Below are 20,505 nucleotides of genomic sequence, written 5' to 3' on the forward strand. Positions count from 1 at the left end.
TTAAAACTGAAGAAACTGCAAAAAGGTGGGAATCTAAGGAGATGGGATCTGGATAAACTGAAAGAACCAGAGGTTGTAGAGAGTTTCAGGGAGAGCATAAGGGAACAATTGACAGGAATGGGGGAAAGAAATACAGTAGAAGAAGAATGGGTAGCTCTGAGAGATGAAGTAGTGAAGGCAGCAGACGATCAAGTAGGTAAAAAGGCGAGGGCTAATAGAAATCCTTGGGTAACAGAAGAAATACTGAATTTAATTGATGAAAGCAGAAAATATAAAAATGCAGTGAATGAAGCAGGCAAAAAGGAATACAAACGTCTCAAAAATGAGATCGACAGGAAGTGCAAAATGGCTAAGCAGGGATGGCTAGAGGACAAATGTAACGATGTAGAGGCTTGTCTCACTAGGGGTAAGATAGATACTGCCTACAGGAAAATTAAAGAGACCTTTGGAGAGAAAACCACTTGTATGAATATCAAGAGCTCAGATGGCAACCCAGTTCTAAGCAAAGAAGGGAAGGCAAAAAGGTGGAAGGAGTATATAGAGGGTTTATACAAGGGCGATGTACTTGAGGACAATATTATGGAAATGGAAGAGGATGTAGATGAAGACGAAATGGGAGATATGATACTGCGTGAAGAGTTTGACAGAGCACTGAAAGACCTGAGTCGAAACAAGGCCCCGGGAGTAGACAACATTCCATTAGAACTACTGATGGCCTTGGGAGAGCCAGTCATGACAAAACTCTACCATCTGGTGAGAAAGATGTATGAGACAGGCGAAATACCCTCAGACCTCAAGAAGAATATAATAATTCCAATACCAAAGAAAGCAGGTGTTGACAGATGTGAAAATTACCGAACTATCAGTTTAATAAGTCACAGCTGCAAACTACTAACGCGAATTCTTTACAGACGAATGGAAAAACTGGTAGAAGCGGACCTCGGGGAAGATCAGTTTGGATTCCGTAGAAATGTTGGAACACGTGAGGCAATACTAACCTTACGACTTATCTTAGAAGACTTTTGACAATGTTAACTGGAATACTCTCTTTCAAATTCTGAAGGTGGCAGGTATAAAATACAGGGAGCGAAAGGCTATTTACAATTTGTACAGAAATCAGATGGCAGTTATAAGAGTCGAGGGACATGAAAGGGAAGCAGTGCTTGGAAAAGAAATGAGACAGGGTTGTAGCCTCTCCCCGATGTTATTCAATCTGTATATTGAGCAAGCAGTAAAGGAAACAAAAGAAAAATTTGGAGTAGGTATTAAAATTCATGGAGAAGAAATAAAAACTTTGAGGTTCGCCGATGACATTGTAATTCTGTCAGAGACAGCAAAGGACTTGGAAGAGCAGTTGAACGGAATGGACAGTGTCTTGAAAGGAGGATATAAGATGAACATCAACAAAAGCAAAACGAGGATAATGGAATGTAGTCAAATTAAATCGGGTGATGCTGAGGGAATTAGATTAGGAAATGAGACACTTGAAGTAGTAAAGGAGTTTTGCTATTTAGGGAGTAAAATAAATGATGATGGTCGAAGTAGAGAGGATATAAAATGTAGACTGGATATGGCAAGGAAATCGTTTCTGAAGAAGAGAAATTTGTTAACATCGAGTATAGACTTAAGTGTCAGGAAGTCGTTTCTGAAAGTATTTGTATGGAGTGTAGCCATGTATGGAAGTGAAACATGGACGATAACTAGTTTGGACAAGAAGAGAATAGAAGCTTTTGAAATGTGGTGCTACAGAAGAATGCTGAAGATAAGGTGGGTAGATCACGTAACTAATGAGGAGGTATTGAATAGGATTGGGGAGAAGAGAAGTTTGTGGCACAACTTGACTAGAAGAAGGGATCGGTTGGTAGGACATGTTTTGAGTCATCAAGGGATCACAAATTTAGCATTGGAGGTCAGCGTGGAGGGTAAAAATCGTAGAGGGAGACCAAGAGATGAATACACTAAGCAGATTCAGAATGATGTAGGTTGCAGTAGGTACTGGGAGATGAAGAAGCTTGCACAGGATAGAGTAGCATGGAGAGCTGCATCAAACCAGTCTCAGGACTGAAGACCACAACAACAACACCACCAGAATTTCATAGCTTAAGAGTGTGTAGTTTAGACATGACCCACACGAATAGAACTGTCCCCCGAATTCAATTTTGCAGTACGTTTCCAGTTGCCACAGAATTTCAGCCGCACACTGTATGTAGCCAAACTCTTTTCTGACAAAGCGCCGCTCTTATTGCGCAATGGCATTAGTGTGGGATGACATATGTTTATAGAAACTGATTTTCAAACCAACTGATTCTTACAGTTCTTAAACCATAATTGTTATTTCCGTCACTTGTAAGACAATTTCGTCAGCCAGTCTGAAGTGATTCAGGAACAATCCCTCCATTCTGAGGCTCTCTCCTTTCCCAGTAGAGGTTTTTGAATTTAAATTCCAGTCACGTGGTGCTGTCCTGTCCCCCCACCCCCACCCCCACCCCAGAGAACTCCTTGGCTATTTGCTGTTAACTGTTAGGTCTTGATATATGACATAGCTGACCACAATCGTCGCCTGTTCACAAATATGATTTAGACGACCTATAAATTTCTGATTGAGCCAGCAGTCTTAAGGGTTTTCATCATTGCCCGCATTTCCACAGAATCAGAGGTTTTAAGGTCTATACAAAACGAAATGTAATATTCTTACATGGTGCAATGATTTTCGGGCATGAAGCCTTGTAAACTCCAAGACTGCATGTCCCAAAATTATTATACATATTACGTCCTAGGAACCTGAAAATATGTAGTCTACATATGATCAACTGTTGTAAACTTCAACGATGTGATTGGTGAAAATCTAGTTTACCAGGGAATCGATTCATGGGTCTCGTTCAGTAAGACATCATTGGAACAGGTTTCTCTTGAATCGCGAGAATTCAGTGGACTTGAATTTTCAGTGATCATGAAGTCAGAGCAAATAACATTATGTTGCATTTTATGATTAATCAAGGAAATCCAAAAACCTACATGCTCAAATTATGTACCCATAGCAGCTGTTCTAAAAAATAATTAGAAATCTGAGAATGAGTTTATGATTTCGAGTACTGCTGCTGAAGCACTGTTTCATCACTAGAATGCACACTGAAAGTAGTGCCGTAAAACCAACGATAAGCAGACTTTCCACCTTTTATCGGCTTCAGGTCTCTAACCTCATAGCAGTGTTTTGTAGAGTGAAGCAGTGGTATGTTGTTGACCATGCTACATTCGATAAATGTATTCGATAAGACTGTGAGAGCCTATGTCAGCAGCTAAGGCCTGTCACAGAATTCCACTTCATTCACAATCTACGTTAAATATTCTTGTCATCATGCCATACGTGGAGGAAGACAGATCACGTTCTACTTTTCAGCTAGTCCTAGTGTCGTGGAAATTTGTACTGACAAATGACTGGGTTACCAATATTATCGACAATTACAATGATTTACGATGCTCACGTACAAATCAACAAAACAATGCCATTATGTGCAATTCGTGTGATCAACTTACAAAACTATTTTTGACTCACCTTCGGTAACTTCTCGATCTTGGTCGATACGTGGATGCCAGTAATCTCTATAACGTTCGGCAGCTGCGGTCGAGGGTACTCCAGAGAAAAATGGTTGCTGACTATGAGTAAACTGTAGTTGCGCTCAGTTTCGTAAATCGAAGGTGGTTCAGTTCCGAAGACTTCTCTCACGAGAGTCTCCTGTTTCGGGAGCACTTGGTAGAACCACGTGCGGTAAAACCTCAGGTAGAAGTAAGTGTTGTACAAGCGCTCCCAGGTCATGTGATCAGAGAGGCCAACCCAGACCTCGGGCAGGTAAGCCGGGTTCATGGCATTTCCCAAGGTATAGTATGTGGGTGCAAGAGCAGAGAATGTGACAAAGCCGACCAGAGGAGGTGATCCGACCCTGTGGAACAGTCCATAGTAGGCTTGGTAGGGCATCCGCTCGAAGATCACCAGGTCGAACGTGTGGTTTCTCCTGCAGAAATGGTACAAAACTTTTATGTTACGTGCCACAAACGACTGCAGAAAAAAAGCTGAAATAACACTAATGGGTAAAAGCTTCCAGAAAATTGTAGAGAATAATTTAAAGATGCGCCGCATGTTGTAAGTAAGCTTCGAATGGCTAATACGACCGTGAGGGAATTGTCACTCACAGCAGAATCTGCCTTTTAGGAGATTCTCCCAACAACTAATCCACAACGAATTTGAGTACATATTGTGCCAGGATTTCTGCTCATAGTCAGCGGTTCAAGGATTTAATTTTAAAGAAGTATTGCTTTATAATACTAATTAGTCCGTAGATTTTGACTGTACAGCAATTAGTGACCTATAAAGAAGTTAGATCTACATGGCGGATATAGAACGAGACACGACTCTGGCGATCAGCTTTTCTATGTTGATCAGGGTTATTTGCTGAGTGTTTTAATATTTTTGCTATAATCTTCAACATTTGCATGTACCTACTGATCCCGCAAGTTTACTTCACTGCTGAGCGGAGGATGCTGTGAGCGGGAGCTTGCGATCTGCTCATAGCACTTGGCTGCTGAGACAAACCCTGATTCCTTTTCCCAGACCAGCCAACATATAACGCAGGAAAGAAACTAAAGTGTAATGCATTTATCCGATCCCGAAGTGACACCAGAGTTTATGGCGAGTAGCTAGAAAGACCAGGTACAGCCTCTTCGCTCAGTTTGCTAAATAATTTTAACAATCATCAAGCGCAACACACACGGATCGACACTATATTCACAGCGGCGCACAGTACTGTTACGTAGCCGATGTTGGCAACGACCGTAAACATTCCGGATCGGTACGCAGTCTGCAGACTTCCACCGATTACGGACTATATGATAGTATGCCATCAGTATACACGGTGAATCACCTATAACCTACACAGCAAATAGTGCGAAAATGGAAAGTGCTGTTGATATACGGTTTTCACGGAAAGTATTAGTAGTCAGGGGTCCGTATTGTTAGCCAATCAACAGATCGTAATATTACTTACAAAGTATTTTTGTACTAGCATAGTTTTTTAAATTAAAAATAGGTTTAATTAAATGTCACTGAAGTTTGTTGCAGGTTACTAGTGGGAGTCATGTACCAATTATCCTATTTCGGAAAGTTACCACATCGGAACTTGTACAGTGCCTGTGGTAGCACACACTAAAGAACAACATAAGTACATACACTAGTTATGTGGGTTCTGACCAGTAACTTCTTTGCCAAGATCGCTAATAGAAACCTTTAATCCCGACAACCGGTTTCCATAATAAATTACACCATCTTCAGATTTCGACAGACACGTTACTACATATTTCTTACGTTTGATTAACGTGTCTGTCGATATTTGAAGTTTGGTAACACTGATTACCGAAACCGATTATCGAAAATAAAGATTATTTTCAGCGACAGTGACAAAAAAGTTTATCTAGTCTAACCTATTGTCACAGATCGCCCCTCACCATTTACAGTGAGTAAACTAAAGAATCCATGTGACATGCAAAAAGTAGGGTAGGCAGCTATTTTTTGTGACTAATGGTCGCGTAGCCTGCCCCTCAGCAAAAACAGCCAGATGCATTAGCAAAGTCTGCAGCAGTTGGCCGCAGATTCTGTTACCTTTCTCCAAGACAGATACGAGGGAAGATCGGAAGGTAACGCACAGTAATTCTGTTAGAAAAAAGCTTAATAGGTAACAAAAAACACAAATGAACTTACGTCTTTTACCAGCTTTACTAAATAGTCACCAACGTTCTCAAAACATTTCTCCCATCGTGGAAACAGTTTCAATATGCCTTGTTCGTAGAAGTCTGTTTGGCTGAAATATAGTCATCTGCGGACTGCCAATTTCACTTCTGCATCTCTCACAAAGCGATGGCTGGCAAGGAATTTCTTCATTGAACGAAACCGATAAAAGTCCGACGATACAAGATCTGGACTATATGGTGGATGCTGAAGCACCTCCAACCCACATTTGGTGATGATCTCACGAATAGGGGCAGCAACATGGGGGCGCGCATTATCATGAAGAAGTTTGACACCTTCAGCATCAATGTTGTGGCGTTTGTCACTAAGGGCACAACGAAGCTTCCAGTTTCAATGTAGGCTGCAGCAATCACAGTTGTCCCGTTTTCGGCAAAGTCCACCAATAACACATCATTCACTCCCCAGGAATAGCAGCTGTTACGAGCTGCCCAAATAGTGGCGAATCACTAAGGTCCACACGGCCCTGTTGGAAGCATGCACACCATCATCCACTACACGCCATTTGTGTTGTCCCCGAAATTTTCAAACAGTTTGTGCCCTTAGGGCTACAAATATCGAACTACGCTGCTCTTCACAAGTTGACGACTAACATGTGTGCCGTTTTTTCTTCGTAGTTCAGGTTTCTTTCGCTAGAGCTGTATATGAAAACAAAATACCTCTATAACACAAACTTCAAACTACATCGTCGCGAAATTATAGCATTCCAGCTGCAGTACCAGGGAAGCAAAAAATTACTGTGCGTAACTTTCCGATCCTCCCTAGTAAATATTCTGCGCTTAGTACAATCGTGTCAATGAACGTAGCAATAAGCGCACAGGTGCTTAAGCTGCTGTTTATCGTAGTTAAACTTGAATTACAACACTACAAAAAGAAACAGTGTGTCGCACTTTACCCTTCAGTTACAAGTTCGAATTTGCTTTTAGCGCAACTTGCGAAAGGGGTTTAGTTACAACCTCCGCACAATAATAACAATTTATTTTGTGGTGTCTGAGACTGTAGCTGAATAGCTTTTGTGTGACACTCTCCGTTTTGTTAAGGTAACGAATGACATAATGCAGGGTTCTTCTATGGACCTTCTCTGCCTCTTCGATTAATTCAGCCTGGTAATGGATACCGCGTTGTCAGAGGGGCTGACTGTCTCGCGGAGGGCCCAGGTTAGATTCCCGCTACTGCCTGGCACTTTTCCTCACTGGGAGAACTGGAAGGCGGTGCAGCCACCATCGCGATGCCAGCTGAGGATCTACTTGACCAAGTTGTAGCGGCTCCAGGTCACGAAAACCGATAACGGCCGGGAGAGCGGCGTGCTGACCCACGCTCCTCTATACCGCATCCTGTGACGCCAATGGCAAAGGACGAAACTGCGGCCAGTCAGTACAAATTGGTACGCTAGGGCCTGTGGACGGAATTTCTGTAATTTTTACAGACAGATGATCAATATCGGTTGAACAAAGATTCAGTGGGCTATTTTCATCATGATCAGCATCAAGGAGATCTAGATGTTATCCATCAAAACGTTTAAATGACTTGTAAACAGTGCCACATCACTCAGTAGACGTATGAGGAAAGCTACTTCTATGTGTCACCATTAAGAACGACATGTTCAACAGAAAGTCTCCAGTTCAACCATATATCTATTTCGATATTCTCTTAATGCATATCCTGGATGCCAGGTGACAGTGTAGAACTGTACTGAATGGCTTCCGCAATTAAAAATGGCTCTGAGCACTATGGAACTTAACTGCTGTGGTCATCAGTCCCCTAGAACTTAGAACTACTTAAATCTAACTAACCTAAGGACATCACACACATCCATGCCCGAGGCAGGATTCGAACCTGCGACCGTAGCAGTCCCGCGGTTCCGGACTGTAGCGCCTAGAACCACTTGGTCACTCCGGCCGGCTTCCGCAATTCAGCTAACACATTATCAATCGTCATTTTTTCGTTTTACGTCGATTCTGAGTTGCTTCAAAATTCGTAGTGGTATATTACGTCTTTGCAACTAAGTGACAGGCAGTTTGTTTCTTGCTGTCTGCGTTCCGCTTCTTTCACTTATAAAGCATCTTCAGTGGCTGGTAATACATGTATTTATTATATATAAAAACAAACATTATCGGTTGAACAAACAATCGCCAGGCTATTTCCTTCAAGATCAGCGTCATGGAGATTTAGACGTTACCCTTTCACTTAGTTGACAAGCCAGAATATACCACCACCAATTTTGAAGCAAGTAAGGAACGACGTAAAACGAAAAAATGACGATTGATAATGTGTTGTCTGGTATGCGGCAGGGTTCAGTACAGTCCTACACTATCACCTAGCATCCAGGATATGAGCTAAGAGAATATCCATTGCATATAAAAACAAACATCTATTACAGCCCACTGAAGATGCTTCATAAGTGAAAGAAGTGAAACGCGTATGGCAAATATCAAACTGCCTTTCAATTAGTCGAAAAGACGAAACATACCTCCATCAACATTATTGATCTTGATACAGGTATATACTGTCTCATCATGAACTTAAAAACAAACAAAATATTTTATAGGTACTTAAGAGACAGCATGCGGTACAAGTATGTCCAAAACGGCGCACTTTTTTTTAAGGCATTTTCGTGAGGCTCATACCTCGAGTTCTGTACGTGATAGTGAATCTGTTGCTTCAAACATACACTGCGCGTAAGGACCACGAATTTAAGGTACAGGAAAAAAGGGCTTATACGGGGATATATAGACAGTCGTTTTTCAATCGTCCTATTTGCGGGTGGTACAGGAAAGGACTAGTAGTGGTACGAGGTACCCTCCACCACGTGCAGTAAGGTGGACTGCGGAGTATCGATGTAGATTAGATTAGTACTTGTTCCATAGATCATGAATACGAGACGTCGTAATGATGTGGAACGTGTCAGTTTAATAAAAGGTGTCAATACAAGATATTACACTACACAAAATATTACATGACAATATATATATACACTTTTTTGGTGTGTGTGTGTGGGGGGGGGGGGGGAAATTACCCACTTACTGTATCCAAAAATTCATCTAATGAGTAGAAGGAGTTGCCATTCAGAAATTCTTTTAATTTCCTTTTAAATGCTATATGGCTATCTGTCAGACTTTTGATGCTATTAGGTAAGTGACCAAAGACACTTGTGGCAGCATAATTTACCCCTTTCTGAGCCAAAGTTAGATTTAACCTTGAGTAGTAAGGATCATCCTTTCTCCTAGTGTTTTAGCCATGTACACCGTTATTAATTCGTTCGGATTGTTAATAACAAATTTCATAAGTGAATATATATTTTTTGAGGCTACAGTGAAGATCCCTAGCTCTTTTGTTTAGTGTCTGCAGGATGATCTTTGATGAGCTCCAACAATTATTCTGATTACACGCTTTTGTGCAATGAACACTCTTACTCAATGGTGAGTTACCCCAGAATATGATGCCATACGAAAGCAGAGAATGAAAATAGGCGTGGTAAGGTAATTTACTGAGATGAATATCGCCAAAATTTTCAATGACCCTAATAGCATAAGTAGCTGAACTGAAACGTTTCAGCAGATCTTCAGTGTGTTTTCTCCAGTTCAACCCCTCATCAATGCATACACCTAGAAATTTTGAATATTCTAACTTAGCTACCGATTTCTGATCGAAGTCTATATTTATTAATGGTGTCATTCCATTTACTGTGTGGAACTGTATATACTGTGTTTTGTCAAAGTTTAATTAGAGCCCATTTGCAGAGAACCATTTAATGATTTTCTGAAAAACATTACTTACAATTTCATGAGTTAATTTTTGTCTGTTGGGTGTGATAGCTATACTTCTATCATCGGCAAAAAGTACCAGCTTTGCATCTTCGTGAATATAGAATGGCAAGTCAATATATAGTAAAAACAGCAGAGGACCCAAGACCGAAGATTTAGATGTAGATAGAGTCAAGTGTTCCAAATATCCCTTGGGCTAGGGACCATACTGTAACGATACTACAGTACTGAATGAGAGCTTCAATATTGTACACTTCCTCAAGCTTAGGCAAATGGAGGCAGTCGGTTAATTCTTCGTGCATTAGATGTGATCTACGGTGCACCTTAATGTGCTTATGAAGCCACTGTTTTGTTCATAGGTGGTTCCTGAGAAAACAAAATAAAACCTTTTTCACCAATTTTTTTCGCCGTCAGCAGCGCATATCTAAATAACTAAAATTAATAAATTGGTCAAACTTTAACGGTATCTTCTCTAGGCATTTCTCTAGAAGTGCCATCTTCCCAGTTAAAAAAAAAAAACTTTTCGATTATCAAGACACACCCAAAAATCTTAGTCTCAGTTCAGTTACAAAACCGCGGATTCCAAGACGGCTATACCCGCAAGATCTCTGAAATTCTTACGATATGTTTCTAAGATCCAGGTCTCTAATATGCTTGAAAATGTTCTTGATATCTTTATACGTTTCGAAGATACTGAGGCTCAAAGTAACCTACTTGTACAAGTAAAATACACACAAATTCCGGTGTGAGGTGGAAACATACTTTATAAGGTGCCGTTGTACGAATACATATGCAGCAATATGTCTCCCTTAGAAGGGTTCTGGGAACCTCACCTAAGTAAACCATCAGAATTGTGTTTGCCCTTAAAATTCTTTTCATGTGAGTGACATGGCCTGCTGTAACTTGCAAAAGAAGTGAACTAGCAGAAAATTTCTCCCGTCACAGCACAAACAAAAGTGAATAGGCCGTATCAAGAAGACTGACTGAACAGTGGGGTACCAGATGCCTCATTCTACCTTCCTCAGCACCTTTAAAAGTTTTAGCATGCGAACATATTGGCCATTTTTTATTCTGAGAGAAGTATGCTGCAGTGGGAGTGAATGAATGAATCAGATAGTAGCAGTAAGAGGGAGAAGACGAAGACAGATGTGACAGTAGTAGTAGGACAAAATAAGGGAGACCTTGTAAGGCAGGAAATAGTGACGTTAGAGACGCAAGGAGATAATGAGGATGAATTGTGCTGAATGAGTGAGTGAGAATGTGTGAGTGGGAATGGATGGGTATGAGCGACTTGCAGAGATATACTAGTGGATGTGAGGGAGTTACAATTAGGGGAACATTTAAGAATGAGAGGTGAATATGTTTTCAGGCCAAAATTTTTTGGAAAATTTTTAAAGGTGCTGAGAAAGGTTGAATGAGGCCGCTGGTACCATATGCTTTAGTCAGGGTTGAACTTTCACCTTTCTGTGCTCCAGTAACAGTATTTTTCCGGTAGTATCATTCTGCTGTTTACTCTGTCGTAAGTTATCAGAGCATGTTACCGTAGGAACGTGTTCGCTACGTTAAAAGTCTCTGGGACGTTGGAAATATTTCCTTGGACTCTTGCCTGCTTTATCTGATATTCATCTCTATATTAATGTAATTAATTCAGTTCCAGTTTTCTCTTCTTTTGGTTGCTTCCGCTAACTTCCGTTGAACCATTATCTGTAGCGCTGGAGTCTTTTGAAGGGGCTATACAAGACCTTACCAAAACACGAGCAGGGCGTTCTAAGGCACACTGTTGGGGAAGCACTTTGGTTGGCGTCAAAATTTTTCTGGTGGTTTGTTCTATACCTATACACAACTGTCAACCGACTCTCCTTCTTAGGAGTGACCTTCCACTTTCATGTACTCGCTTACAATTCCTTGTTGCTACAGCGACTTACATGAACTGCTACTGTATGGTGATACAGTTTTGTTGCGTACCCAATACAAAATCGTACCCTTATAGCATAAAATGCTGTCTCTTACTCTCTGCTGAGTGATTTCAATTAGCCTTCCGTTGTCGCAACACTTATTTCAACGTCCGTCAATTCAGCAGTCATGTGACAGTTGAAACGACTCACCATAGTATAATGTTACTGAGTGAAACAGTTTTGGAAGACGATAATTCGCTCTTCTGAAAAGAAAGCTTCGGATGACTGGAAGAAGAGGAGTATAACATCACTGTTCAAGGAAGGAGGAAGTAGGAGAAAGTATTCTGATTATGTTACCAATCTGTGTTCAGCCACTGGAAGTGTTTATTCAGAAAAGATTCAGATAATTGTTATAAAACCAGTTTGATGCGTTACAACATGGATTCAGAAGCATCAGAGAACAACAGACTTCGTATGTGCACAAAGTCAGTTCCTGGAAAAAGTATTGGGAAAAAGGTAAAGATCTCATGAAATGTTCCTGATTTTGGAAAAAGCATTTGGTAATATGCCAAGGTGCAAGATCTTGGACCTGGTATCAGGGTCCCTAATAAGGAAGCTGCACATACAATATGAAGGCTGGAAAAGTTTTTTTACAAGTGGGTAACGGTAGATCGGACTGCTTGCTTCAGGGGAGAGAGAAGGGGGGGGGTTGAGAGGGGGGAGAGGGAGGGGGGAGAGAGAGAGAGAGGAGCGCAGCAGTGTCATGCACGTTCCCCATTACTTTTTGTTTCACTTGTCCTAAAGGAAATCAAGGCGATAGGAGGTGGTGATCTCATTGCTTTAGTCTTTGCTAATGATGTAGCTATTTGGGGAGGAACATGTGTAGAGCTACAGGGAAGATTTGATACGTGGTTTAAATACTACCAGCCAACAGTAAGAGCAAAACTATAGCAATGGTTATGATAAGGATCCGACCAGGGAAACCTGACGCTCGACGGACAGAAAATTTGAATCTGTGGAAGCTGTAAGTTACCTCAGAAGAACAATATCAAGAAATGGAGCTGCCAGAGAGTAAGCGAGGGTTCTAAATTGTTTCATAGCGTGCGGAACCTTGCGTGGGACAAAGGAGTTCCTTTGAGAGCCAAACAGACCTCATTTAAGGGTATCTCCTGCTGATTATGGCATGCAGCTTAAAGTGCCGTGTGATTGTCAATTTAGATTTCAGCCAGTTACAAGCATGTGTTTTACTTTTCTACATACTGAGGCAGTGCTCCAGAAGATAATTTCTTTTCCCATTTCATCACATCTTTCCTGCAGCTATTTAGTCCTGGTTGACCATCATTTGCTATTCTTTTCTAAGGAATTTATGCCGCTGTATTCGTATCTTGAACATTTCTGTTTTTCCCTCTTTCGTCGATTCAATTGATTTTATCTGTTATCCTTCTTCGTCTGTCCAACATATGCCATCGCCCTTTTTAGAGACTGCACTCCTGTCTAACTGAACTGCGTTCTGTGATATTTCTTATCGCAGTTACTTTATCCTTAATGTAATTAAAGTGTGTGTCTCAATTCCTCTGTACTTCAGTATTCCACTTCCTTCCACATTGGCTCTTTCAGACGATTGCCGGCCGCGGTGGTCTAGCGGTTCTAGGCGCGCAGTCCGGGACCGCGCGACTGCTACGGTCGCAGGTTCGAATCCTGCCTCGGGCATGGATGTGTGTGATGTCCTTACGTTAGTTAGGTTTAAGTAGTTCTAAGTTCTAGGGGACTGATGACCACAGTTGTTAAGTCCCATAGTACTCAGAGCCATTTTTTTTCAGACAATTCTCTTAAGTTGCAGTCTACTCTTCATCATAAATAAATTGTGGTCGAGTCTATGTCTGCACCTGGGTAAGCCTTACAAACCATAACCTGATTTCCAAATCTCTGTCTGACTATGATGTTCTCCACCTGGCCTTCCCATGTCTGTGTCTTTTTCAAGTAAGCTTACTTTCCTTGTGTTTCCTGAGCAATATACTCACTATTATCTGAAATTTATTGCAGAACTCAATTAGTCTACCTGCTCTCCCATTCCTACTGGCAAGCCCATATTCTGCCTTAAATCTGTCTTCCATCTGTTCCCATACACAACAGAGTTCCCAACCCCAGTGACTCTGTAGACCGAATTAACTGTTCAATATCGTCATATACTCATACTTAATCTCTTCATCTGCTGCTTGCGACGTTACCACCTACACTTTAACTATCACTGTTGCGGTTGCTTCGCTGTCGAATTTAATGAAAACAACACAGTCAGGGAATTGTTCACAGCAGCTCACTCTCTGCCCAAATTTCCTTTTTCATAACGAATCCTACTGCATTTATAACATTTTCTCCTGCCGTTTATTTTGCCCTATGTTGCTCCGAACACAAATCCTTGTCTTCTATCCATTTCACTTCACCAACCCACCACACGAGAATGAGCCTCTGCATCTCTCTTTCCAGATTTTCCAGCTTCCCAGCTACGCTCAAACGTCTGACATTCCATGCTCTGACTTGTATAGTGTAGTCCGTCCATTGATTGTATCATTATCTTCTCACGGTCATCTCTCCTTTGGCAGTCCCCACCTAGATATCAGAACAAGGGACCAATCCGGAATGTTTTGCCAATGGAAAGATCACCTTTTTACAATGTAGGCCACATGTCTGTGAAAAAAACCTTACCGGTCTTAAATGCAGATGTTTCCATTGCCTTCTGCATTCTCATGTCATTGATCACAGTTGATTCTTCCATGTTTCAAGAGCAGTTCCCCACCTCAAGGGAAGTGCCTGAACTTTTAACCACTCCTCCGCCCTTTTCGACAACGGCATTGGCAGAACGAGTATGACGTCTTATGCCAGAACCCTACAGCCGCCATTGATGGCGAAGTTCTAGTCAAAGACCCAGGACGTTTTGATTAGCATTCAAAGGTGCTAGCCTTAGACGACGGGTTCTTGTTGAAAGAGACGCACTGTGACCAAGAGGATGTGTGTAGCGATTTCTAAGACTTTTACAGCTGTACCGGGCTGGCGTGGTGTCTCTGCCTGGGGGTCAAGAAGAGAGTTCCCAGCTGGCAACAAGTGCGCCGACTCCACTTTGAACGGATTGTCTCGGTGGGCTCGTTCAGAGCTGCACATGGCCAGGGAGGGGTGGTGGGATGGGGGAGGGCGGGGGTTTGACGTCGGTCACGGGGCCTACACGAACAAGCTAAAAGGAGGTGAAATGGGCAGCCGTATACAGGTTGTTACAGAAAGGTACGGCCAAGCTTGCAGGAAACATTCTCCACACACAAATAAAGAAAAGATGTTATGTGGACGTGTGTCCGGAAACGCTTAATTTCCATGTTAGAGCGCATTTTAGTTTCGTCAGTATGTACTGTACTTCCTCGATTCACCGCCAGTTGGCCCAATTGAAGGAAGGTAATGTTGACTTCGGTGTTTGTGTTGACATGCGACTCATTGCTCTACAGTACTAACATCAAGCACATCAGTACGTGGCATCAACAGGGTAGTGTTCATCACGAACGTGGTTTTGCAGTCAGTGCAATGTTTACAAACGCGGGGTTGGCAGATGCCCATTTGATGTATGGATTACCACGGGGCAATAGCCGCGGCGCGGTACGTTTGTATCGAGACAGATTTCCAGAACGAAGGTGTCCCGACAGGAAGACGTTCGAAGCAACTGATCGGCGTCTTAGGGAGCACCGATCGTTCCAGCCTATGACTCGCGACTGGGGAAGACCTAGAACGACGAGGACACCTGCAATGGACGAGGCAATTCTTCGTGCAGTTGACGATAACCCTAATGTCAGCGTCAGAGAAGTTGCTGCTGAACAAGGTAACGTTGACCACGTCACTGTATGGAGACTGCTACAGGAGAACCAGTTGTTTCCGTACCATGTACAGCGTGTGCAGGCACTATCAGCAGCTGATTGGCCTCCACGGGTACACTTCTGCGAATGGTTCATCGAACAACGTGTCAATCCTCATTTCAGTGCAAATGTTCTCTTTACGGATGAGGCTTCATTCCAACGTGATCAAATTGTAAATTTTCTCAATCAGCATCTGTGGGCTGACGAGAATCCGCACGCAATTGTGCAATCACGTCATCAACACAGATTTTCTGTGAGTGTTTGGCCAGGCATTGTTGGTGATGTCTCGATTGGGCCCCATGTTCTTCCACCTACGCTCAATGGAGCACGTCATCATGATTTCATACGGGATACTCTACCTGTGCTGCTAGAACATGTGCCTTTAAAAGTACGACACAACATATGGTTCATGCACGATGGAGCTCCTGCACATTTCAGTCCAAGTGTTCGTACGCTTCTCAACAACAGATTCGGTGACCGATGGATTGGTAGAGGCGGACCACTTCCATGGCCTCCACGCTCTCCTTACCTCAGCCCTCTTGACTTTCATTTATGGGGGCATTTGAAAGCTCTTGTCTACGCAACCCCGATACCAAATGTAGAGACTCTTCGTGCTCGTATTGTGGACGGCTGTCATACAATACGCCAGTCTCCAGGGTTGCATCAGCTCATCAGGGATTCCATGCGACGGAGGGTGGATGCATGTATCCTCGCTAACGGAGGACATTTTGAACATTTCCTGTAACAAAGTGTTTGAAGTCACGCTGGTACGTTCTGTTGCTGTGTGTTTCCATTCCATGATTAATGTGTTTTGAAGAGAAGTAATAAAATGAGCTCTAACATGGAAAGTAAGCGTTTCTGGACACATGTCCACATAACATATTTTCTTTCTTTGTGTGTGAGGAATGTTTCCTGAAAGTTTGGCCGTAACATTTTGTAACACCCTGTATAAGGTGCAGGAATTGTCGACTCGCGGGGCGGAGCCAAAGGAAACTTGGTGTACCGACTGCCACTTGGGACAGCAAGTATTCAACCAAAAAGAATTGAATTTGGTGGGCACGTTTCAGAACATTGCCTCCTCCTGTGCACTTGCCACAGAGCCAGTTTCGACATACAGCGCCGGCCGCTGTGGCCGAGTAGTTCCAGGCGCTTCAGACCGGAACCGCGCTGCTGCTACTGTCGCAGGTTCGAATCCTGCCTCGGGCATGGATGCACGTGATGTCCTTAAGGTTAGTTAGGTTTAAGTAATTCTAAGCCTAGGGGGCTGTTGACCTCAGATGTTAAGTCCCGTAGTGCTTAGAGCCATTTGAACTATTTGACATACAGCCCAGTCTGCCCAGCATTGTTTTCCCGGCTTAACTCTCCATTGAGTTGGAGCTTGTTTGTTTCCGTACCAGATCGGGTTGACGGAGGAGATAGAGAAGATCCAAAGAAAAGCGGCGCGTTTCGTCACAGGGTTATTTGGTAAGCGTGATAGCGTTACGGAGACGTTTAGCAAACTCAAGTGGCAGGCTCTGCAAGAGAGGCTCTCTGCATCGCGGTGTAGCTTGCTGTCCAGGTTTTGAGAGGGTGCGTTTCTGGATGAGGTGTCGAATATATTGCTTCCCCCTACTTATACCTCCCGAGGAGATCACGAATGTAAAATTAGAGGGACTCGAGCGCGCACGGAGGCTGTCAGACAGTCGTTCTTCCCGCGAACCATACGCGACTGGAACAGAAGTGGGAGGTAATGACAGTGGCACGTAAAGTGCCCTCCACCACACACCGTTGGGTGGCTTGCGGAGTATAAATGTAGATTTAGATGCATTTTATTGGTTCAGAAAGACTTTAAAAGTTTTTATTGTTTTTTGCTCCATGTTAAACTGCTTCTGTCCATTAATTTGTTCTTTGTATCACAGGTTGCAATTAAATGGGTTTTACTTTAGATTCAAATTAGTTAGCTTGAGTACCGAGGTGGGTAAGACGAATTGATTGCAGTGGTACAGCTGGTGTCTCTCTCTGTCTCTCTCTCTCTCTCTCTCTCTCTCTCTCTCTCTCTCTCTCTCTCCGCTTCCACCCTTTCATCCCTATCACTGAATCTCAGCCGATACTGCATTATTTTGCTATTGTTGGCAACACAAATATTGTACTTCAAGCTTGCAACATGTCACCAGATTACATAAACGAGTATGAAGTTTAAGCTATATAAACTTCATAGAATGGGATAACCTGCAATATTAATTCCAACGCGTATATTTGGCAAGTCAAAGATTTCTACAATAATTTAAAATTTATTCTGAAATAATAATGGTGTTATGATACATATTCTTTGTTATTCGAGTTGATGTTTCTCTTTTACTGTATGTTCTTTGCACCTTGTAGTTTCAGACACCAAAATATAACACCTTACATGTTATGTGTCACAACAGCGAAAGGAAACTGACCATTCGAGGTATTCTATTTTATTTAGTAGTAGTAGCTTTATCCATCCTTAAATCTCTTTTTACAAGGATATAGGACATGTCAAAGTATTTACAAGTTTAGACCAATTTAAAATCAGCTAATTCGTACACACATACATTTACAGACTTCTAGTTAGAGTCAATCATTAGATTTACTCCTGGTAAACAGTACTTTTTTTACAAGTAACTTATTAAATAATGCCCTGGTGATATCTGGGCCTTTCTCTGTGCCACAATTTCCCATCTTCTATCCTCAAAAAGTGAGAAGTGAGTCAGCATCCCCCCCTATGAATGAGATGTTGAGGTCAGAAAGAGGAAGATGTGTTATTATTGTGCTATGCTTAGCTTGGTGGTAAGTATTTCTAGAAAGAAAAAAGAAGGAATAAACATAGTGTGAAGGTGTTATAATTATTTGTATACCTTTTTCATCAAACCCCTATTCTGTTTTATCTAAGTAATCCTTCAATGTATAAAATGTATTAAATAACAGGTACTTTTTAGCTGCCTTATTTAAATAAGTGTATTTTTGCAATTTATTTAATCTCTTCTGGTAAGTTATTGGACAGTTTTATTCCTTGGTAGAAAATACTGTTCTGAGTTTTATGTTTATTTTTTCTTGATAACTATAAGCTGAGTTTAACTCTTGTAGCACGGTCATGGACAGAGCTATTTGTGCAGTAATTATCAATGTTATTTTTGATGTGTACCACTGACTGGTAATTGTACTCACATGAAGCAGTTAAAATCCCCAGTGTTTTGAACAGATCTTAAGAAAGAGCTCAACTAGTATTTTTGGTTATTGTTCTTTTGCCTTTTTTCTGGAGTTTGAAAAATTGTGTTTAAATTTTGTGCGTTTGTTCCCCAAAAAAGAGCGCCGTAGCTAAGAATTGAGTGTACATATGAATAATATGTAACTAAAATACACCGCACGTTACACATTGAGCAGTCTGCGATTGCTTTTGTAGCAAGTTTTTGATATTGCTATTCAGCGACGTGGACACTTTCCCATTCCCCATAATATTGCTCAGCGTACGTATTTCTGAAGTTAACTGCCCAATATATTTGACTTATACTCCCTGATACTGCGTATTTCGTTCTGATAGGTGAATGTTTGACGTTCACTGCTCTGGAAGTCACCAGACTGTTTCCTTTCAGACAGAATATATGCCTCCTGCAGTCACTCTATCTGTAACAGACGGCTTTGCTTCCTTGCCTTACCTAACCAACAGACCTAAAGCTCCGTTCGCAATTTGATTTTCTAATTGCTCATGGTAATTTGCGGAAGGTCTTTCGAAGGATGGAGTCGTGTTTCTGGAAGTCATTTACTTTAGGATGACTTGCACTACTGGCGCATGTGTAGCACAAATAATTTAGAGGAGATAAACGTCAATTGGTGTCCTGGTTAAATAGTAACAGGAGTAAAAAATTAGTTCGTAAGGCTATTTCAGTTTATTTGACGTAAAGAATTGTTATAGCACTTTCTACGAACAAAACATGGAAAAATTATATGAAAACTATCCTTTCACTTCAGAAAGCTGCTCACCTGATGAAATCCCGTACAGCTGGCTCATTCAGTTGAAAGTGAGCCCTCACGTATCCCACATCTCGGAGATCTGGAAGAGTTTCCTCAGGTGACTTGTCAGCCAAACCATCAAAGTCGTTTTTCAGTTTGGTGGTTTGAGATATGTCAACCTCTGTTAGGTTTTCCTGGGAAGTCTGTGAAAGAAAATTTTAATGTAACAGTAGTTGAGAGATCTGAACAGTCATGCACAGATTATTATGTCCAATAGGCAGCTGATAACGTTACGTTTAACAGTCATCCAGAGACGAAACTACAAACACAAGACAGAGGAAACAGTATCATCAAACCAGACGAAATGACAAAAATCAAGATCAACTGAAATACCTGACCTGCTGTCCGGGGGAAAATAAGGATTAATGACTTGCTGCAGCCAGAGCTGCATCTACATTTATACTCCGCAAGCCACCCAACGGTATGTGGTGGAGGGCACTTTACGTACCACTGTCATTACCTCCCTTTCCTGTTCCAGTCGCGTATGGTTCGCGGGAAGAACGACTGCCGGAAAGCCTCCGTGCGCGCTCGAATCTCTCTAATTTTACATTCGTGATCTCCTCGGGAGGTATAAGTAGGGGGAAGCAATATATTCGATACCTCATCCAGAAACGCACCCTCTCAAAACCTGGACAGCAAGCTACACCGCGATGCAGAGAGCCTCTCTTGCAGAACCTGCCACTTGAGTTTGCTAAACGTCTCCGTAACGCTATCACGCTTACCAAATAACTCTGTGACGAAATGCGCCGCTCTTCTTTGGATCTTCTCTATCTCCTCTGTCAACCCGACCTGGTACGGATGCTACTCTGATAAGCAATACTCAAGTAGGTCGAACGAGTGTTTTGTAAGCCACCTCCTTTGTTGATGGACTACATTTTCTAAGGACTCTCCCAATGAATCTCAACCTGGCACCTGCCTTACCAACAATTAATTTTATATGATCATTAGACTTTAAATCGGTCCGTACGCATACTCCCAGGTATTTTTACAGAGGTAACTACTACCAGTGTTTGTTCCGCTATTATATAATCATACAATAAAGGATCCTTATTTCTATGTATTCGCAATACGTTACATTTGTCTATGTTGGATCAGTTGCCACTCCCTGGACCAAGTGCCTATACGCTGCAGATCTTCCTCCATTTCGC

General features: G+C 42.0%; 1 protein-coding gene across 1 annotated transcript in view; it reads right to left on the minus strand.

Annotated features, from left to right (window-relative positions):
- LOC124777597 overlaps positions 1-20,505 on the minus strand; it is a 313,220-nt gene that overhangs the window by 243,008 nt on the left and 49,707 nt on the right. Inside the window, exons 3-4 of the mRNA XM_047253060.1 lie at positions 19,328-19,500; positions 3,554-4,010 (exon numbers count right to left, since the gene is read on the minus strand). Of these exons, the coding sequence (XP_047109016.1) occupies positions 3,554-4,010; positions 19,328-19,500 (630 nt within the window). The remainder of the gene's footprint in view (positions 1-3,553; positions 4,011-19,327; positions 19,501-20,505) is intronic.

Source organism: Schistocerca piceifrons, chromosome 2 (assembly GCF_021461385.2).
Source record: "Schistocerca piceifrons isolate TAMUIC-IGC-003096 chromosome 2, iqSchPice1.1, whole genome shotgun sequence".
NCBI classification, from domain to species: Eukaryota; Metazoa; Arthropoda; class Insecta; order Orthoptera; family Acrididae; genus Schistocerca; species Schistocerca piceifrons.